The sequence below is a fragment of the Eurypyga helias genome, unplaced genomic scaffold (genome assembly GCF_000690775.1).
Source record: "Eurypyga helias isolate BGI_N326 unplaced genomic scaffold, ASM69077v1 Scaffold37394, whole genome shotgun sequence".
In the NCBI taxonomy this organism is placed as follows: Eukaryota; Metazoa; Chordata; class Aves; order Eurypygiformes; family Eurypygidae; genus Eurypyga; species Eurypyga helias.
Genome location: NW_010247542.1, coordinates 17,922 through 41,561, shown reverse-complemented (window position 1 = coordinate 41,561; position 23,640 = coordinate 17,922). Strand labels below are relative to the sequence as shown.

Below are 23,640 nucleotides of genomic sequence, written 5' to 3'. Positions count from 1 at the left end.
CAAACCAGTCTGTGATTCTAGGAATGAAGACAATTGTTAGTGAGCTACTTTAAATAAACAAGCTCCAAAAAGTATTAAGCCCTATCCTTACTCCTCAAAATACCCTTGGACCATGCCATTACAGCCTTTTATTACAAACAGTCTGTCACAAACCACAGAAATGAGAATGATATTTGATGGAAAGGCTAACAGGAGAACTTTGCTAGATTCCCAAGAACATGGAATTGCAGAAAGGAACCATTTATCCCTATGTCTGAATTCATACTCTTTGAGAGCACAGGGCGAAGATGCGGTTTCTGAAAGCAATGTAGCAGAACAGCTTTTCCACCCTCAAAACAACTTTGTTATCCAAAGAACTGCAACCTCCAAGTAAAAAAGATTGCTTGCCTCCACAAACATGAACGTGGTGCAAAGCAGCAGACTAGCAGTTGCAGAAATCTTTCAGGTATATTTACCACCTCTGACTAATAATTCAGAAGCTAAACTGATGATTACAACAGGTAAGGCTTTCTCCTTGTGTCCTTCTTAGAGTCTGATCTACTAGCTGAAACTACAGGAAATTCAGTTAGCCTTTCCCTTTCATTACATAACAACTGTATTAAAGGTTTTCAAGGTGTATTTGTCAGTAGGTTCATAAACATTAAAAGGAATATGGAAATCTGAAGAATTTTAAGAACGCGGAAGGAAGGTAAGAAAGCATGCTTATAACATCTAAGGGGTATAGTAGGAAACTGAGACTTTGAAAGTATGTCCTTTGCTATAATCTTTTATTGCATTGTTGCTTATTTATGAAGTGCCCTTCAGCTTTCGCTTGTTTGATTCTGTCTGCATAATCTGTACACACATATCTTCAAGCCTCATGATATCCTGATCTCAGAACCTTTGCCACGAGGGTGACATCATTAAATAACTAGAATAGCTTGGAAGCAAAATTTCCCAAAGCTGCATTCTGTACCCTGAAGTCTGGTATAAAAAGACAGCAGTGACCTAACAGATATCACAGTTGAAGATATGAACGCCTTATTGTTACTAGAAGTAGTTAGTGATTTACAAATACAATTGCACACTACACTAAAATAAATAAATAAATAAACAAACTGATGTAATTACACAATCCAAGGACATTCCAAATTATATATTCAATTGCACACTCCTAATCGATACATTTGGTCTCACAAGGGGTATTCTGCAACAATGATTATGCTAGAAGTGATCGGTGACTGGCTTTCTGTCTTCACAAAGAACTGCAATCAATGACTCAACTTGTGTCTTCCAGTTCTGTGCATATTCGTTCTTCTGGAGTTTTAAATTCTGACCTTTCTTCTCACCACTGTCATCTAGCATTGTAGTCTAGCAATTAAAATCTACAACTACAAAAACTAAATGTAACCTGAGAGAAGATCATACTATGTGGCGTGGAAACAGAGGTGTATGCTTCCACTTACTTATGTTCATGATTTTACTTCGTTAAAATACAGTTGCACAAGAGGGTTTTAGAGCATCTCTATTTAAAACAGGCCAGTTGGCAAATGGAGAGGCTCAGAAATTAATGGTGAGCTTTGTAAATAATCTCAGAAGCTTTTAGTTTTATGCGCTTTTTGTTTTGCTATGGGACTACACTCCCTTGTAAGATTATTGATTAAAACCTTTCTAAAATTCTTTAATCAGGCTCTGAGGTTTTTCTTGGCCAACTAGAAAAATCCTTCTAACTGAGGAAACTATAATAGAATTTACAACAAAACCCATAAAGCACTCCACATATCAGAAGCCAAAGTTAAAATCAGGGTGAAAAAAAAATTAGGATACATGGTATATATATACTTCTGTAAAAATGATAATATATGATTCAAAGATGTATGGGAAGAAGATGAAAAAGAGAGTTGTACAACAAAAATCTGAAATTTAGTGCAAGCAGTATCCCCAAATATTTTAATAAAATATCCTACATAAAATACGACAAAACACACTAATAGGAGTCTACCATCACAAAATACCTAAAATGGATCAATACATCTAGAAAGTTCTATTCCTGGTCAGCTGTCAATCTGACTGAAATACAGTAGACCACCTCTAAAAATGTTATTTAAATTAACAGCTGAAAAGAGAAAAAAAATCATTAAAAACCCCCAACCATCTGCAAGATGTTCCATGAAAAAACACACAAGTCTCACACCAGTACCACAGTACTGCAGCTGCCAAACACACTTTACCTTATATAGATCTATTTTCCATTGACACTTCTTAGTGTAAAGAGAGTTCGAGACCTTTTAATGTTCAGCCGTATCAAACCTGAAACATTTGATTCCTACAGAATGTCATTATGTGAATGGTCGACTTTATAGCACCAAGTATCGTGCTCACGTACAATGTGTTACTAGAAAGCAATCTGAAAAAGGTCTCTAACATCCCCGTCCCCATGAACAAATGAGATATTTCTACAACCATAATTAATTCTACCTGTTCTGTCTCCTCATCGCTGGACTCAAACTGCCAAGATCCAGGAAAGATACTTTCAATCATTTTACAGGATACGAAAAGAAACATACTCTTGGGATCAGTGAGCAGCAGCAGGGTCTTCTTCCCTGATACCACACACAAACTCCCAGGGAGCTCATAAGCTGTTCAACCAACTCCATTAATTTTGCAAAGGCTTTGGGAGGTGTTTCACTACTCTGCTGAAGAGATTCTTAGGCTTCCCTTTCAGATTCACCTTGCTCTTTTCACTGAGTATACAGAACCTTGCTTGGATCAGGACCTGGATGTGGGCAAGCAACATCCCAGCTGAAGGTGTTAAAGTAGGCGCTCTGGATTTTATCCGGAGTGTACATTTACAAACACAGAAATTAACTGAACATAACTGAACTACAGTGAAAGGTGAGCAAAATACCTCCTTTAATTTCCTTTGTTCCAGATTATAAAGAATCAATGTTTTGACTGTAACACATTCAATCTGTGAAACATAATTCACTTTCAAAGGCTCATGTGTGGAATTTTCAAACCCATGGAAAAAGCTTACCTTTCTTCACACTAAATAATTTCTATTATTTCTGATACTAAAGTATGCAGGAACAATATGGAAAAATGAGGTTATGCACTGTGTTTTATTTGAGAATAGATCTTAAAACTACAAGGTTTTACAAACAAACTCATAATTTGTTCTTCCACGTAGTCTAAGGCAGTCTGGATGCAAAGGTTTTCCTTTTTGCCCATTTTTATTTTAAATGCTTAGTCCAGACCCCCAAAAAATTAAATGGCTTGTCAACATAACTACATTGTATGTGTACTATCATTACTGATACCATTATCAGCAGAAATCTCTTTCTCATGAGAAAAATTAATGAACATATAGGATGACTTAACATGAAAACTTCCCCACCTGTGTATCCTTGTACTTTTCTCTTAAGTCCATGAGCCGGTGATAAGCTTTAATTGCTTCTGAAAACTCTCCCACATCTGTACTGGTGAGAAGATAGTTCTCCCATATTTGCCAGTGCTCATAGTTGCACTTGAGAGCTTCTTGGAGTGTTCGAAATGCTTTGATTCTAATCAATAATTTAAAAAGATGAATAGAAAAAAAGATTTTATGTCAAAGATTTAATATAGAAGTTTACTGTGTTAAAAGCAGTTGGCATTGTATCAACTAAAAGCTGCTTATTTAAAAAACAACTGTTTAGAAAACAATGCAATGTAAAAGTTACGGTTTGTAATTTACAATACTGATAATTCCTTAATCTGTCTTGCTAATTACTTTCTATGAGTACATTCCACAGTATGCTTTGCAGAGTCTGAACTAGGTAATTTCTACATTAGCTCTCATAATTACATTTTGACAGAAATTGATTACAATTGTGCAATCTCTGTCAACATTTTCTATTCTGAATTTTTAACTGGAACCAGGAGAAAACAGTCTCACTCATGCTGCAGTTGTAACACATATTAAAAAATGAAGAACCAACCTCACCACTGAAAAGCGTATTTTTCCCAACTGAGTTCATGGCAGACGCAGAATGATATTATTTCATCACACAAAGGAAGGTTATTTTACAGTAACAGCTTTTTGTGATGTATTTTAAACATTTGCACAGTTTTAACATGCATACCCATTGCACACAAGCCCAGCATTTTCAATCGTTTTTTTCTTATGTCAGCTGGAAGCTTTACTTACACACTCTGTCCCTGATGCTATGCTACTCAGCTTAAATGTGTCAGAGTGGCCTCAAACACTATTAGGGTCCTCCACCAAAGGTGCTGCCCAGTGATCCATCAGAGTGGCAGAAGAAAAGTGTTGTTGAATAGAAGCGGACGGAATAATTCCTGTAACGTCACTGTCAAGTCAGGAAGCATCTTTATTTTTTCATATGGATCCACTGCAGGCAACCCTTTGCCATTCCCTCGCTCAAGGAGAGAAGTAATGGAATTCTCTGGTAAGGAACGTAAGACAGTTTGACTAAATCAAGAATATGGGCTGCAAGCAGCTGACTTAAATTTCAGAGAGGTATAACGTCCTGCAGAACGTGTGACAAATGCTGCCAGAGAGGAGGGAGAAGGAGTAAGAGGTCTTAATCCAACCTGAAACGTATATTGTTGCGGTCTGGGTACCTAATGTTTGAAGTTTTAAATGTACTGCCAGAAAGTTTAAATAAATTTAAGACTTGAAAATAACCTTTGTTAGAGAATCAGAATGCTATGGTTCTTAGGACTTCAAGAGGTTGAAGCTTACTCTCAGCTTGACAGTCATGACATGTAGAAAAAACCACAAAAGAATAAATTCCTTTAAATGAAAACCTGAAACAGAGTTTTCCCAGGTCAGTAAAAATCCTCTTTGGGGAGGCCTGACAATAAATCTCTTCTTAATAAAGAGCATATAAAGATGGCTTGTTATCAAAATTTGCAGTTCACTTGCGCTATTGGTTGAGTAAGTTGCCTAAAAAGTGCTGTCTCTAAAGAAAGACAGCTCAAAGAAATTGTTGGTTGAGTTTCAAAAAGAGGGTCCAGGGAGCATGTAAATATCCCAGCCAGAAAAAGGGAATATCTAACTAGTGGATCAGGCCATTAAAAGTTTGGAATGGCTGGGTCAGGGAAAATGTAAATCCCTGCCAATCTAAGCCCATAGTATTAAAAGAGTTACCAAATACACACAATGAGAGATGACTGATAGAGCAAAATTATTGAAGGAAAACAGGTCATCTGGCATAGCTACAGCAGAATAGCACACAGGCAGCTTTTTCCCATCATGACTCCCCTTTTCTCTGTCTTCTGATATACATGATGCTGCTGAGTAAATGTACTAACAGTTGGGTCTTCTCCACTGTTAACAGTCTTCACAAGGGATTTCAGACTCTGATTTTGATAGATTATATTAGAAAAGAAGAGAGACCTGCTCCTTCCTCTGCAGATTTTGCTACAGTGGAAGCTGGGACCTGACACAGCTCTCTGACAGGCTGGAAGATGCTCTGGCTGACTGATGTACCCCGATCACCTTGAGAAACTGTTTCTGAAACCACTCTTCAACATCTGCAGGATTAGCCTGTATGATCCCCCCACCTTCTCAAAAAAGTTATCGAGTTATCGGGAGGGCAGATGCCAATCAGATGGAACTGTGAAAAGTAGGTAAGACATTAGAGGGATGGGATGGAAGTCGTATTCCTCAAATCACCACCCTTGCTATCCTAATGAAGACCTCTGTGTTCTCAAAACAAATCCTCTGTGTATTTAATCAACCATATAATGATCGGAGTATCCTTATCCAGGGCAACAATTAAACCAATTCATCTCCAAACAGGAAACAGTATGCAGTACCCAATGCATCATCCTGTTTTGGAAACCAGGAATCTTTCACCCAAAGGACAGAGGGCCAGTTCCAGTTGTTTTGAGAAAGATGAAATCTATACATTTCAAAGGCCTCCTGGCACCCTGGAAAGTTTTTCTGGTAAACCAAAGAGCAGAGTCTGTTTTCACCACAATTGATTTTTCTGGAGGAAATTCAGAATACACAAAACCCCTTTCATCTGGGTGTCAGCAAGTTGTCTGCACACAGACTTACACATTTTATATTTGTCTGTTGTATGACTCCACTAAGCCTTACCCAAATGCGTGATCCGTGGGTGGCACTGATTTGAGAGCCTGGTTGGAGTAAAGCTTGATTTTGATGAGGGAGCAAAAGAACACACTTAACGATCTCATTCTTGTTTTCCTTTTTTTTTTTGCTAGCAGGCTTGAAAAATTCTTGAAAATAAGAATTTGCACTTTCACTACTGGCTTGGCCCCCCAAAATAAATTATATTGAAGTGTACTAGTACAGACATCCTCTGTTTCGACAGTGGGTTAAACTAACTCACACACAGTCTTGATCTATAAGTGACTACACAAATAATGAAAGAAGTTGCCATTCCACAGCAAATACAGGCCACACTCAGCTATCAGCATGTAGTACCAACTTCAGATTTTGTGTACATACATGTCTCTCCCAGGTGATTCCTGTGAGGAAAAAGCTTGGAAACATGCTCCCCCCTTTACTGCTTTTGATACAATATCAAATAGGTCACAAGCTTTGTATTTAACATGCATTTAGCATATTAAATCAGAAGAGTAGATTAACAATAATAAAATTAAACCAATAAAGTGAAACTAATCAGTCAGTAGTTTCTCAGCCCTGTAAGCAGATGAACAGACAGAAAAATTATTTTGATTAAAGATACTTTTATGAAATAAGGATAAATCAGTACAGTCAGCATCTGCCCTTTTGAACTTTAAGCAAAAGAAGGAGCAATCCATCGCACACAGCCTAAGACAATAAACTGGGCATTCTCAAGGCACTACTGAAAACTTAGAACAAGCTCTTGATTTTGATTACTTCTTAGTCTTAAGAAGTAATTCCAACCTTCATTTTCTCTTTCCTCCTGCTCCTATTAGCATATCAAACCATCTCTTGAATTGATTTATGATATTACTTCCAATATTTCCTTCATATGTTTATCATCAATTTACCCTTTTATGTAAATTTACTATTCTTTTACTCTTTTTTTAGTTTGCCTCCTGACTTCATAACTGTATAAACTGACGTCAGATTTTGAGTAAGATTAAAAAAACCTCATCTTATTCTTTTGTTTCATTCTTTGGGGACAAGTTATAATGTGAAAATTCTTCTTAAACATGAAGTTTTTTCATGTATTCTGTGACTACAAGTAACTTCTATTACACCAAACTGAAATACAGAACAAGTAAGTCCATTTAGGTCAAAGCTTCTTGTACTGATGGTTAATTTGGAGGGAAAAGAACAAGTAAGCTATTATGTGTGTAGATCTCCATCAGCTTTTGTAATCTAAAAAATAAACTGCCTGTTTTTCCCTTCAAAACGACTGAGATAAATGTAGTATGAATTGACACGAAGTCTAAATATATAGTTTGTTTGAAACGAACGTATCTTTTAAAATTCATAGTCAAATTAGTTTCCATATTAATTGTAATATCAATGTTTTGCACTGGTTGTACTTACTAAATCAAAATACTTTTAACAAGAAAAAAGTTGCAACTTTTATAAAGCTTACGAAACTATGTCCTGCAAAATGAATGTGATCAATGATCCAACCTGGGAGAGAGAACTGAAGGGATAAAAATTACAAAATACGAGGTAATATTATAAGAATAAAAAACTCAAAGTCAAAAGGAAATCCCATTATTTATTTTGGAAGCAGTATCTTCTAATCCTTCTGAAGTACTTACTTCTGTTTTAATCTGATATAAGCAGTTGATAAATTGTTCCAGGCCTCAGTGTTCTGTAATGATAAAATGAGAAGTACCATAAAAAAATTATTCACTTACATTATGCTTACTTCATAAAAATATGTAAACAAAACTACTGTGAAATATCATGGATTTTGCTAATCATGCTTATTAACACATCTTTTCTACAAGGCAGTCAAACTATTATGTTGAAATAGAAAATATTATATTAAAGTAAGTAAATATTACTAACTGCAGCAACAGTCAGGTATCTAAATATCAATTAACTGCCTTCTGGTTAGAATATGCTCTTGCCTTCAGTTTAAATTGTAAACAGGCATCCTCTTCTGGATCTGATTGGGATGGCTGGAGATGTCAGTGCTCCGAGCAGCTCACCACTTCGCACTAGCTTGGAAGCTACTTACCTCCACTGCTCTGTTAGCGCAAAAAAATTATCTGCATGTCCCCTGCTGCACCTCAGGCAAAACTAACAGCGTTAGTTCCAACAGTGTGTATGAACTGTTGTAGCTGAAAAGGACTACGGAGTGCTCAGACAATCTTGCCTTTGGTAAAACCAGCGGAGCCATGTATACAGATGTTTCCTGCCCATTGCCTTAGGCTGCTGTGGATTTGAAGCTGCACCACTGAATTCATCAAAGTGACTACTCGTACAAATTTGAAGAACAGAACCTGGGTACTGCAATGAAATGTACACTGGTACTAAAGTCCATCTTCAGGCATAAGGATCATTTAAGTCATGTTGGGAAATCTTCTGAGGCTTAATTCATGAACATGGTCATTGCACTGCCGCAGGTTATTGTACAAAGATAGGTTTCACCTCCATAACTAAAAGCCAGCCCAGCATCCTTTACTCACAAAAGAAAAACTACTTAACCCACAGAGAAGTCAGTTGGCTTGTTCATATGAATACAATCAAGTACATGCCCCAAACAGATGAATGAAATATTTAGTATCTACTTAGAATTAAACCTACTGTACTGAAAGTAAATTAAAAAATATATAAAGTAAAAATTCCAGTTAAATACAGGGTTGTCTGTATGTACATTTTTTCCCCCAAGTTATTTAATCTTATTAAGAAAAAAAGAATACGGTCACCTTTAATTAAGTACTCATTCTTTTCCCCAAAAGAAAAGAATGAATGACAGTTTGTATCAAGTAGGTGGCATTGACTCTAAGCTAGCAACATGCCCCCAGTCAGGCCTTTTGACAGAAGTATTGCCAGTACATTCCCATGAGGTAATCCAGATGGTGCTACTGCTACCTCAATGCACAGGCACACTCAAATGGCCATACCGTACACATGCTTGCCCCATGCATCTTGAAAAACTGGCTAACAAGCTCCATTTTCCCTGTGCTCATGAACCATAGGGTTACAAATTCACCTGTCATACAACCACTTATTTGACTTTTTTCAGGAGAATTTGATGACTTGATGGACTAAATATTTTAATTTTTTGTTTGTGTGTTTTATCTCTCTCTTTAGCACTCCTCACAGTCTACTCATTCCCTTTTCTCTGTTCTAGCAACGTATGCAAGCATAAAGGAATTTCTGCTCAAAACTATTTTAACATTCACACACACATACTTGGACAAACTTAAGTATTGGGCAAGTATTTTTATGATGCCTCAAGACAAAAATATATCCTTCATGCACAAGTTTAATTTATTCAAAGGGCTAAGGTTTCAACAAGTTTTTCATTATTGCTTTGTTTGTTTATAATGAAAACATCCTTGTTGCTTTTAGATAAGCCATCTGAATCACCTGTTGAAAAGTACCTACATCTGGTTCCAACGTCACACAGCGCTGAAATGCTTTGGCAGCACCTTCGTAGCCTTCTAAAGCAATGTATGCACAGCCCAAGGAAAACCATACACCTAGCTGGAGGGAGAAAAAAAATGGATGGTTACATATATATACACATACATATTTCTATGCCAAAGAAATAATTTTGCCTGGATGGTCAAACACAAGCTACTCTTGTTGATTTTAACTGATCTTCAGCTATCATAATAGTATGGCATTGGAAAAAATAATATCCTATATGCAGAATATAGGAAAACTTTAGGTGTAAAGTTTTAATAAATATGGATAAAAGAAAGTGTTGTCTGTATAAAGACCACTTAACCATATGCTCTTTAACAGCACATCTTCATTTAGAGAAAAGAAGTGATAGCTATTTAGAAGTTTGCATATTTTGCTTTAACTTGTGAAAACTCCACATTCAATTTATAGTACCACAATTAGGTCAAATGGTAAATACTAGGAAATATATTTCAAGGAAATACAATACATTTTACAAGAAAAATTTCTAATGACTGAACGTGAACACTTCAAAATTAAGGCTCTTTCTAATTGTCAGAATATCAATCTCTAGTTTACCATGCAATGTTCAGAGACAGAAATGCACTTAAGTAATGCCTTGCATAGATAACTTCACCAGTTCAAGAAGCCTGCATTGTACATCTTTAGTTGTTACAACCAAATACCTCTCATCCATACAGATTCAAACAATATCAGATATAGGCCTAAGTTACAGCAAATTAGGTATGTATTCTCAGTGGGAATTTCCTGATTTGTCACATGGGTTAATTCTCAAAGAGCTGCAAGTTAAGCAGTACCACCTTTTAGAAAAGCACTGTAATTCAGGAAAGTATTAAACCCCAAGAACATTCACAGAACATTTTCTGACACCATTATGCTATTTAAATGTATGCAGTCAAAATCAAACAGAACATTCTATAACGTGCTGCGAAATAATTCCTGGTAATAATACTAACTACAAGAAGCTCAGCCATTTCTCCATTCTAAATGCCAAGGTAAGAAACATAAACAGGTTTTCTTGGAAAATTTTCTGAGAGAGGCGAAAAAGGTTGGGAAGAAGAAGATGGAAAAATAGGATATTGCACAACATATTACATTTCAAGATGTCTAATTAATCTATCTTTTTTTTTGTGTAGTAGTTTTGAAGCAAGGAATTCTATAACAGGTCCTTTGTAGGAAACTATAATGGCTATTTAAACACAAAAAGGTTACCTTAAGAAACATTTGCAAATCAGGGATTTTACAGGGCTGAGGATAAAGCTGTTGCTTCATATGCAACGAGCTTCTATCTCTACTTCTTAACTGCAAATTCTGTAGCAGATATTTTTGCATTTCTCCCCAGATCAGACTCGTTTTTCTTGTCTCTGCAACTCAACTTAAAATCAGTAACAAGATGTCTGCTACAACTGAACGAACCTCATCTACCTGCCTACAGAGTTTGTAGTTAATCTGCTTCAAAACTTAGATCCCAGCATACAAACGTATGACATACACCCCTGTCAGGGCTGGCACCCCGGAGGGCAGTCTTCCTGATCCTCACAAATGTGGCAATAAAGACACCCTTTGGCATTTGGGGGCGTACATGGGATGGCTAGACCTCGGAGCATACGGATGCATTGAAAGGTGAAGACGGAACTGCCAATTACATCCAGCCTGCGCAAACATGAAAATCTATTTTTCAGCACTGTCAGTCTGTCACCTTTCATGATCTTTAAACTCATAACTCAAAGAAAAATCTGTGCACGAGGAAAAAACTCTTCCCAAACCTCAGAGGGCAAAATTAGGAAATAAACATTTAGTCAGTATAATTTTTAAAGCCTCTTTTATCCATCAAGTTTCCAGAAGTCCAGCACTCCCACGTGGCTGCTACCTCGGTAACTCCCCTTCCTCTTCTTTATAGAGCAGCAACTTTCTGGCCATGAAAAGCAGGGGTAGACATGGGGATTAATGAAGTATGAAATTTAAGGCTAGTTCCAACCCTGTAGTTCAGGATGCAAGTTAAACAGTGCTTCTGTAACAGGTGAGAGAAAAAAAAATAATGTATTTTTTATAATTTTAACAAGTAACAGCCGCACAGTCTCACTTCAGAGCTTGGAAGTGACAGCACAAGGAGAAAGCAAAACGACTATTTACTTTGGTGGAGAAAAGCTACATCAGCAGGTACCTAGTAAGAATCATACAGTGACTGCACAGAATGGTAACTGATTTTCTTTTCTTAATAATTTGAAACAATGTATTTTGCGTAGCAGTAACTATGTATGAAGGTTTGGAATGAATGGAAAAAATGTGAGAACTGGACATGATGGAGAATGTTGGGAAAGGTGTCCAAAAGGGATCCTTTAGCAGATGAGTGAGATGAAAAGCCTCTGAGGTAGGAATTAAGTCAAGGAGCTGAGATGCTACAATATGAGGTCAAAAAGTACACAGAAAATGGAACAGGCCGTGCAGAGGGAAGAATATTGCTATATGTTAAAGAAAACTTCGGCACCAATCATCTAGAAAATTAACTGTGTAAGCAAACAACAGAACTGGTATGGATGAAAATTTCAGGCCTCAGCACAGAAAACAATATAAAGACTGTATCTCTGAATACTTGACTAAAATGGAGAAGGTAACATACCAGGGGATATCAGAAGGCTGTGAAAGCAGTAATCCCAGAAAATAGAGGGAGATTTCAATTATTCCACATAGTTTAGTAAATACCATAATGGATAAAATTCCAAGGCTAAATTTTTTAGATACAAAGAAGCTAGTCAGAAGACAGTACTCACCTTGACCCTGACGGATATGAATGATCAGGTTCAAAATGTTACTATACAGAAGATACTTTGAAATGCATCTAGATTCACTAGTCCTTCAAGAACAAAGGTAACTCATTTAATACATAGGGTGTTCAATTTAAAGAGCGACTTAAGACGGAAAAGCTATGTTAAAAACTAAAAGAGGCAGCTAAAATAGCAAAGATCTGCAAAAAAAACCATTTAAAGACAAGAAATTTCAAGGCTTGGAGCAAGGGTGTATTGTCATTCAAAAATGCTCTAAAGAGACTAGACAATCATAACAGCTAAAACAAAACAAAGGAGAATATTGGGGGGGACTTTTTACAAGGGCCTAAATTAAAATTGAAAGCGGAGAGTTTTAGATTGGATATCAGGAAGAAGTTCTTCACAGAGAGGGTGGTGAGGCACTGGAACAGGTTGCCCAGAGATGTTGTGGAGGCCCCATCCCTGGAAGCATTCAAGGCCAGGCTGGATGAGGCTTTGAGCAACCTGGTCTAGTGGAAGGTGTCCCTGCCCATGGCAGCGGGGTTGGAACGAGATGGTCTTTAAGGTCCCTTCCAACCCAAACCATTCCGTGATTCTATGAGTAAGAATAAGAGGACACACTTTAAAATCTGGTGTGCTATACAAGTAAGAAAGCTAGAGAAGAACAGGTCTGACAGGTTAAATGAAAAAAACGTGGTAGCTGTGTAAAAAAACCCAAGCAAACCCACAACCAAAACCAACCAAACAAAAAAGATCAAGTTTCATTGCCTTTGATCTACTATAGCAATGAAATGGTACTCTATCATCCCTTAGATATCTGGAAAGGGAGAGTGAATTTGTTCCACAATATAAGAAGGACAGTGACTCTAATAATAAATTTAGGATAGAGTTTATGAAGGAACTTAAGCTATTTTGTGTGGAAAGAATGGCAAGAATTCCCTTTTACTGGGGAGGGCACAAAATCTGCTGATCCCACTGGCTGATGTAACAGCTGCTCTAAGGACTGACTGAAAAGTAGCGTAAAGGAAAACTTTGCCCAAAGTTCAAAAGAGGCTTTTGTCAAGGCTTGTGGAACTAGGTTAAAGCTCTTTTTTGGAAATAAAAAAAAGTGCATTGGCTAGGGGTTCAAATGTCACTACTGATTGGAAAAACACATGAAAATCAGCTGTACATTTTTATCCTTTTCAAAACTGAAGACAGTGACCAGCAGAGGAAGATAATTTAGGCTTGGACTCGTCGTTAAAACTTGCCATCAGGAATTTCTAGGCAAGTCTTCAATGAGTGTAAATGATTATGAAATGCTTTAAGAAAGTCTAAAAAATTCTCTCATTTTAGTAGGAATATCGTTCCAAAATAACCTAATTGCAGTATAGCTGAATACTTGAAAGAAGAAACCCAAATCATGCATCTAAAGAAACATTTTTGCATTTTTAAAGCAATTTTTACTATTTGAATATAACCAATACATATAGATATTCCCACCCCCCTGCCTCGAATCCAATAAACCCTTCAGTTTACTCCTAAACTTCAGTGTACTCCTAAACCCTTAGCAGTACAGCAGTGTTAGTTTAGAAACAATCTATACCCTGTACAGCAAAATTAGTCTTTGGAGTTTGGTAATCAGAATAACATTTTAAGAGCACTAGTTGAGTGGAATCCTAGCTGAGTACCTTTTTCATTAGTCTTTTTTTTTGGCAGCATTCATCTCTCTTATAATTCAGTTTCTTTTGAACATAACACACTGACAGAAATTACTATAGTTTTAAGTAAGTCCAGAGACTTTTATCATCATTTCCAATGACAAACTCTAGCTCAACTCTTATTTAAGTTACTTTTACTATTTGACAAGAAGAATGAGAAGAATTGTTGAGAATAAGGTTCTCGCTGCATTGTTCCAAACTTTAAATTTCAGATGCAGTTGATGGCAAGCTGACTTCTAAAGCGTGACTTTTTCCCAAATTGGAGAGATCACTTGTTTTGCTTCACACCCAAGAAAATTAGCCTGAGAGGTTATGAGCCAAACAGTCTAGCACAAAAGAGGATTGTTCTTTTCTTGCAGACTGGCATGACGGAGAATGGTGTGGGCACCAAAAAGGTGCTATGAACACTCTTATTTCTGGAAAATTCAAATGTGAAGCAACTGGATATAGAGAACCATACACCGTTCAGCACAAGAACTGAGAAATCTGTAATTTAACAAGCTGTAAGTTTTGTTAACTCGGACTTTCTCTGCTGGAGAACTGACTGCATGAGCTCTTTGATCACTGGAATTGTCTCAGTCCAGCCTTGCAAGATGCTTGCAGTGAAAGTGCAGGAGCAATGCATCTGTCATCCACTAGGAACGTACTAGAACAAGTAATTCTGTGAGCAGCAGTGCTAATGAAGGCGAGTTTCAGATATATTTGAACTGTAAGACTTTCATTCCTTTGTGAATTCTCCAAAGTCTAATATGGTGGTTGGCTCATACTGCAAAGACCTACCACAGAGACCTCAACCAAATCAGACCAGTTGACCAAAGAGTACACAAGATTAAAGGAGGGCTGACAGAGAAAGGTTTTATTCATTAGATATTTTGGGGAATCCCTTGCTGCAGTCTAAAAATCCCTTCCTCCAAAATGGTTTCTGATAAACACAGAAAATAAAAAAGGAATTTATTTGTAATAGGGAGTCCTTGTCTATCTGATAAATTATTAATAATTCTGGGAATTAATGAATATTAATGAATATTTTCCTTGTATTACAGTCCTTGCATCTAGAATCATCTTCCTCTCTGCTCTTCATCCACAAGACATGCTGGAATAGGAAGCAATTCAATTCTGTAGTGACAGAATACAGATAGACCTTTAGAAGTCAGTGATACGTGTCAACCTACACTATCCATTTGCTCAATCTATTTGTTTGAAACAATCCATCTGAATCTTAAATAGAGTTTCCTGAGCAGCAAGAGGAGGAAATGTTCTCTCTCCTATATGGACTGGCCTATTTTTCTTGGCTTGCCTTTGATTTTAAGTCTCCTTTGGATAGTGCACAAAGTTAAAAAAAAAAAAAAAAAATCTCAGCAGAATATTTCTGTTTTAAGACCTGTAGGCCATCTTCTGCAGTGCTTTATTATCTGGGAGTCCTCCTGATTTCCTACCTGAGTAATATGTATTTTGTTGACATTTTTTGAGTCAGTAAGAAAACTGAAAGACAAGGAAAGCATCTTTGTTCATTTTGCTTTCCATTCTGAAGGTGTCTATAAGTTATCTGGAGCTCACGAATTAGAACAGGACTCTCATTCACTGGAATAAAATATGCCATTGAAATTAAAAAAAAAAAGCCTCAGGATAAAAGATTTGAAAGGCTGGAGGCTTTAAAAAATTTTCTAAAGCATGAGTCCAGCTAGTTATGTGGAACTCAAAACAGCAGCTTCAGCAGTGCTCTTTGGAGGGCAAGGAGGAATATCCTACTTCGCATGGACCTGAAAATGGCTACAAAGAGCACAATTTATATACATAAGCAACAACAAAGCTGTTTAAATTCTCAAGGCCTTTCACAGGGTGGACCTTATTGGGATGGGATATAGTGGCTTAGAAATGGAAAGATTAGAAAAACTGCAGTACAGCTTGCAAAGCATCTGTCAATATAAGCAGCTTCACGAAGAGAACTCTCTTGACTGCGGCTTTAGTTTTGATGCATTACTGTAAGAAAAGCTACTGTCATCACAAGCGTAGCACAATGCTTCTCGCTGACTCCAGAGCAGGACAGACCAGAACACCTGAATCTGTACAGCATTCTTATTGTAATTATTTTGCTTGACACTTGTTCATGATTTATTTGATAATAATTATTAATTTTCAATGGCTTGAGCTCTTTGAAATAGAAGAGCTGCACAGGCAAAGAGTTAGCTGCATGCAAGGACTTGAATGCAAAAAAAGATCTTCACTTCATTTTGCTACCATTTTTAGCCAGGCTTCCAAGTATGTGGTGAAAGATTTGCTGAGAAAAGCAATAAGCCGTTACTTGGACAACTGTGCACAGAACTGCCTTTAAAAAAAATGCGTCATCATTCAAAACTGAACCCACCAACTAAACCAAAGCCATACATGTATCATTTCCCAACCTGCATAGGGTTGATCTGCACTGAACGTTCAAAGCACTCCACACATTCCCTGAATTCCCGGTTGCGGAGATGAAGGAGGCCTTTGGAGCGCTGGGCGCGGGCGCTGCGGTGCCTGGAGAGCTCCCAGGCTTTGTCATAATACTGGTGGTCTTTAAGAACATCACCAAGCAAACAATATAATCCCGGTGTTTCCTTTTTCTCTATCTCCCGCCTTAGTATTTCTTCCGCCTGTTAAAGAACATAGAGAAATCAATACATAATGAGACAATTTATTTTCAGTTAATCATCTACCTGAACAAATACCACCTTGCAATCATCTATTGAAGACTAAGAAGCAGAGACAGTATGGGAACAGTATCTTAATCCAACACAGGAGCAAAGATAAGGTCTAGAGAGAAGCTGGTTCCAAACTGGTTTTGAAAAAAAACCCACATCAACACAATACGGTGGCTTTTGGTTTAACACACCGAGGAAAATATACCTGTTCAAACAAGAAGCAGCTTGCTCCTCCTTTTGTATCTTAGGTGTGTATTTTATCCCAAGAGCAAATATCAGTCCTGGACATAAAACTTACTGCACTGCTATGAGGTAGGTGTATCAGTACCATTTATATGCAATCCTAATAGTTTATAATCTGTGATTTTATATATCCTAACAAGTCTCTTGCAGCGTCTATCATCCCTTTTTCTCTTTTCTGAAAACAGTTATTTCCATTTTACTGTGTCTGGAGAAACATTCCCTTTCATACTGTTGGTTTTGGAAATGCTACTCTTTTACATAAGATGCAGAAGCTATAAATTTATCTAAAAGTTAGAGATAAAATACATTCAGAATAGGTACAGCATTAAGAAAAAGAAGCTTGGTCTCCCAGACATCTATTATGGGCTGTAACCAACTTTCAAACGCTCTTTATCTCAGGGTCACTATCTTGCTCTAACAATAAAATTATTGTTTTTCTTTTAAACACGGGATAGTCTGCTTTCTGTGTCTTTTTGGAAAGATAAATACACTGGACAGATGATCTGTTGTTCAGACCAAACTCCTACCTCAGTCCCCTGCTGCAAAAATGTAACATACACAATGCAGCTCAGTATAATTTTTCTACTAAAAAAGATCTATTTGAACCATCTGAACCAAGAAAGAGTCAGTGCAGCCTGCCACAGCATTGAAGTTTGACGTTGTAACACTAGTCATTTTTCTATCATAGCTGGTTTATCTACAAGGAAAGCTGAGTTTGTCTCTGAATTTAAATTATTACTGCTTTTCTTGCTTCTATAAGAACTGTTTTCTTTTTCCTTCCGATGATCTCTAGATAATCAGTCTCTCACACCTCTTCCTCCAATCAGTAGAATTCATTGATATGGTCTGAAAAAAATCTTTAGAAAAATGACTTTGTTCTACTATGTTTTGCAATATTTAATGTAGAGCAATTTTAACACTATCATTTTTGTTAAATAAAGTAGCAGTAAAAGTCTACAAAAATGTGAAGTGCATAAATGTGAAGGGATTTATTACTTAGATTTCTAAAGGGTTCTTAAACTAGCAAAAATGGAATCACATTAAGAAGAAAATTAGTGGCTGAATATTAGGAAAATAACTTAATGACAAGTGGTTTTAAGTGCCTATAGAACAGTTCTCCAAATACAAAGAAACTATTACTTAAAATTTAGAATTAGCCTAGTCAAAGCAGTAGAAAACCTCACCTAACAAGAAGACTACTTGCAGAGGGTTTGGTTAAAGGGCAGTTTGCCTCCCCTTCCCTGCCTCCAATAGTTGCTATGACAAGATTAAAAGAACACACATTAATAATAAATCTTTAAGACGATTTTTTTCTAGAGCAGAAACACCTGATCCTTTATTATTGCAGTAATGACCTGAGGCACCACAAGGTAAGGGTTTGTTCAGATAAAGAATAAAGACTGAAACGCTGTTGTGCAAACAGCACCTCTGAGGTGGAAAGTGCATTGCATGCTGATGCTTTACCTCTTCCTCTGCAGGGCACTCCCAAGCCCAGGGGGCTACTCTGTGGCAGTGCCTACTACTAATCATACACTAGACTAGAAAGCCACCCATTCACTAATTGTGTTTCACATCTAAGAGCATAAAACCCATCATGTTCTGGTATAAGCTTACAAGAATTCATTGCCAAGATAATTATTTCAGCACACAGATAAACCAGAGAATTAAATAAGCATAAATCTGATTTTTTCTTCAGCTGATTAGCTATCTGATCACCTCTCTGGCATGTTACAACCCTTTTTATTACTTAAATCTTTAAAGGCTAATACAAAGGATCATAACTATAAACTAAAACCAGAAAGTATTCTGAAAGCATTTGTGATTTGTGTTCTACAAACCAGATAATACTTTAAAACTGGATTTCTCATTCTGCCTAAGGTTTTGTGAAGAAACTTTGTCCTAAAAATTATATATAAATTAAGAAAATTATAAATTAAAAGCTACCTAAAAATAAAAAAAAATGAAGCTGTATAACCCTTGCTGACTGAAAGAGATGTAGTTCTAACAATGCTGCTTTTCACAGAATGCTCTGTACCAGAACGGTACCATGCTCTAGAGCTCCTGCAAGGCTTCACTTCAGGTGAAAGAACTGAAAATTCACATCTCTGGTTCATCGCTTCTTTGTTCTTTAGCAGGGAAATGGTACCATTTTTAGTGTATTATGCGTTTCCGGTGAGGCTGAATAGACCTTTTACACCTTAACCAAATAAAGTTGTCTGATGTAAGTAATACTCTCGAGATCTCTGGGTCCCCCTCGCAGTTAAAAGAAGGGAGAGGGACACTTTTCAACACCAGACACACATGGAGATTAGTGACTCCTTTTGCAGCAACTCTGTTAAAGGAATACGACAAGCAGAAGACTGGAATGAGAAAGCCACAGCAACTATGAACATTTGGTGCATTCAGATGTTATAATATTTTTTGTTCTGTGCCTTGTTTTGCTCATCGCCTGGCACTCTTGCTGCTCTTCTGTTGACTCACGTTATGGTACTAGTTGCTAATAATTTTGTTCAGATTATGAAACAAACGAGTATAGAGCCATATCTAGTAACAGTAAAAAAGCCACCAAAAAGTTTGCTCTTAGTGACATCTTACTCTGCAAAATCTGCACTACATGACCCTGTTATAACTGAGTGAATTATGATTTCCCAAGTGCATAATGTGGAGCTCTGCATAGCCTTATCTACATGCTCTGTTTCTTTGTCAGTGGATAATTCAAAAGCAGGAGGAAGGAACATATTACTTTGATGTGTAACTACTCAAAACGCATTGAGATTGCTGGTGTCTGGCTGTTTTATTGGATTTTTTGGTACTTAAATTCAGGTTTTCTACATAAAAGCATTTGTGAGCGAAAAACATGCAGAATTTTATTAGAGTTTGTTCTTTTGGGCATATTTATTCTAATTTTTTTAATGCCATGAACATCCACTGAACAACATCTTGCTCCAGTAAATTTTTGTGCATTTCTAAAAGAATAACTACCATGTTTAAAAACATAACAACATTTTTATAAAAACAAACAGTTCATGCTCTGAAAGCTTTCTGATAAGGAGCACAAATAGCCACTCCCCTTGGTGTAGAGCTAAATGTTTTTAATTTTCTAGTCTTTTTATCTGAAGCTAGCTTTTCTTCCAGCAGTACTTCTACTTACATAGCATTTTCTGTTTTTCAAAGCACAGCACAAACCCTCATTCTAAAAGCATTTCTAGGCAGTTTCCTGTGTCAGATATCCTGTCCTATTCTCCGAGTGCCATTTTCATAACTCCCTAAGGGCAGTTTGTGAATGTAACTAGGACAGAATGCATTTCCAGGAAATGGAAAATATTGACCTCTATTTCTCCACCGTACCTAAAAAGATTGGGATATTAGCATACTATGCCCAAGGCACGCATAATGCGACACAGAATTTGCTAGCCAAACATGTCTTTCAGTTTATAATGACCAAAATCTAGGGGTTGGTACATGATAATTAGGAAAAAATATTTAAGTATGAAAAATTCTACACTTTTTCTATTACTTGAAGAAGCTCTCTACGCTGTAAACTTAAATTAGTTTAAGTATAGTCTTTGTGCTTATGGCATCATAAAGGCACACTTACATTCGTATATTTAATTCTAATATATACCAAACAGAGGAAAGAACATGGAAGAAAGGAAAAAAACATGTGTTTGTCTGAAGGTGAGTATTTCTGAAAGCTATATAAATTCTGAAAACAATGCTTGATAATGTAAGACGCTGTTACAGTCTTTCTGTGTGAGAGATTATACCAGAAAGAGAACACAGCTGAAGTTACACACAAGTAGTCATTGTTTCCAGCTATCATTTTCTAAAATCTTCCTACCATTGCTCTAATTGTAACATCAAAATAAAGAACAACAGGAGGGCTGCTACAGCCTGCTACCAGCATTTTTAAACAATTCTGTCACCGATACACAGAGTTAGGTGACGGCTTTAGATTGTCTTTGTGTGGAGCTGATCACACATGGTTGCAGCAGTGCTAAAGAAATGATGCACAAGTTCAAGAAAACATCAACACAGACTTAACAAAATAAGGCCTTTCAATCTTACACTACTTGTCTCAAATATTTGATTCTGTATTTTGAATATGTTAACACCAGGTAATTAAGCATCAAGCACCGATTTTGTTCTATTTAAATTGTTTTTAAAAACAGTTAATAGTTTGAAATCAAGTGGCGAGGAAAACTAACATCCCCTCCAGACAAAGCTCCAAGATCCCATCATTAATGACTGCTACAGCCTTCCTGAAATGCCTACGTTACTCCCTGCTGTGCATCCACAGCTGTTAACTTAGTTTTCCTTGAATATTTTCAAGAATCACTATCACAATCTTCTTGCTTCTGAAGTTATTTCTTATTTACCAACTTCCATTTCATGTGGTCATTAAAATAATATTTTAATTCTTTTTTTTTTTAGCATTCACAGGTCAATCTGTGATGACAGACCGATATTTCATGTGTCCATTTTTCCTAAACAGACTTCTCTCATGAGACCCCTATGGAAGTGAGTGTCATTAGTGAACTGTCAGCTCAAGCCAGACAGTCCTTCAGACTTCAGATACTATTTCAAGACAGGATCTCAGCTGTTAAAATCATTTTTCTTACCTTTCCGTGCTGTCCTGCTCTTTCATAGCAGATTACTGCATCTTCCCACATTTCCAACTCCTCATATATCTGTAGGGCAGAGCTGGTGCATCCCAGCTCAAAGAGCAAGCTTGCAAGCTGACGCTGGAAAGATAAGAAATTCCATTTAACTCAAATTAGGTAAGTTAAAATTATTCACATTTTTAAAAGACGCTAGAGACATTTATTTCTGACATCAGGCAGAGAATATGAAATTATTCTCTTGAAACTTCAAGCTGGAGCCTCAAACAATGTATATACCTCAAAAAAAAAAAATCATCGGAACAGTGTTTGGTTTGATTTGACTTTTGTTCATGTCATAGTTTAATTACTTTGAACGAGTTTATAAAATAATGCAAAAAATGGAAGACGACACAGCAAGGATGAATTGACAGAGCTGGACTTCCACCTCTTAAATGGGGCACATGGCCCTTGGGGCTGGAAAGCAGCTGCAGCAGGATGTTGGGAATACTGAGAGTGGGCAACGGAGGCTGAAGGAGAGCATTAAAGCCCCTTCTAGCAACACTCTGCCATAGTACCCTGGACCTGTGAAAAATCACAGATGAAGAGAAAGGCTCTGATACAATTTTGTTAGGTACATGTGCAAAATGGGTTTAAATTGAAAGCAAGGAGATTTAGATTAGATACCAGGAAGATGTTCTTCCCAGAGAGGGTGGTGAGGCACTGGAACAGGTTGCCCAGAGAAGCTGTGGATGCCCCATCCCTGGAAGTGTTCAAGGCCAGGCTGGATGAGGCTTTGAGCAACCTGGTCTAGTGGAAGGTGTCCCTGCCCATGGCAGGGGGGTTGGAACTAGATGGTCTTTAAGGTCCTTTCCAACCCAAACCAGTCTGTGATTCTGTGATTCTATGAAATCTGTCCCAAACAGCCACTGCCAAAGGGTGTTAGTTTTTACTCAAATGAATATTGGATCTGAGTTCAGTTTCAACTCCCTAGTTGAGTTCTCATCACAAAGAGGTCAGCCTCTTTGTTATTTCAAATTCAGCTATTATTTCAGTGTACTTATAAAAATGAGTCATCTTTTCAATTTAAAAACAAACAAGGTATGTTTTCATGACTTTGTAAAGTTGTCTTTGGTCTCTTGCTTATTTTTTCAAGAGATTAAAATCACATATAGGTTTTCATCTTTGAAAAAAGGATAACTTATTTACTATGTCTGACAGATAATACAGTTTGGTTTGCAAAACCAAACATGAGCATTCTGTGTCAGGGAACCTAATTATGCTATCAGAGCCCATACAGCAAACCTCTTCAGTGCTTTTGGTGATCCTGAATGGATTCTCTGCAGATGTCATGGACCTCTCTTTCTAGGTTTGAGTTCAGTATCTCTTACAAATCCAAGGAGTCACCTTACGGGAGCAGACTGGTAGTCAAAAAATTAAGAACTGGCTACAGTTCTTTCAATTAAATATGTAACAAACTCCGTAATACAGTAATTATTTGTTGGCTTGATATTAATCACTTAGGGAGAAACCTACCTCTGCCAGTGCCTGGAACTAAATCCCATTTATGTTTTATTAAATTTACGCAGAGTGAAATTTGGTAGAATTTCTATAGGCAATGCCTCTTCATTAGTATGACTAGGAGACAGCAGCCATCTTCCATTATAAAACCCTATTTTAGTATTTCTATCTTTGCCTTGAAAAATTGACTTGGATTGAAAAGTGCCACCCTGACAACTGGAAATGAAAACCACATTTGCTAGTTTTATTGCAAGCGCCTGTTGAAAGGTCGGATGGAATAACTGGAGAGTGCTAGGAGAAGATATGATCAGTTAAAGCAAGATGAATTGAGGTTACAAATTGAAAAGGAATAAAACACCATTAAAAGTAAACAACATGAACACCTTTGGAAGTATGCAATGCAAGAATTATTCTTAAGTTTGTTAAATACAGCATCATCATTTAAGAATCTAATGTGTAGATTTCTGTTCCAGAAAGTTTATTGTCAAGATAAATAGTGTAGCTTTGGGGAAAAAAAACCTAACGTCAGGCACTATAAGAAGGGCCACATATTGAAAAGGAAAATGA

General features: G+C 36.9%; 1 protein-coding gene across 1 annotated transcript; it reads right to left on the bottom strand.

Annotated features, from left to right (window-relative positions):
- Positions 1–3,376: 3,376 nt before the first annotated feature.
- Positions 3,377–21,696, bottom strand: LOC104508983 (tetratricopeptide repeat protein 27; the record flags this gene model as incomplete). Its single annotated transcript, XM_010150767.1, has 5 exons — positions 3,377–3,542; positions 7,723–7,775; positions 9,524–9,622; positions 16,433–16,660; positions 21,574–21,696. Coding segments are annotated over 5 exons (669 nt in total), but the record flags the coding sequence as incomplete, so codon positions are not given.
- Positions 21,697–23,640: the final 1,944 nt, after the last annotated feature.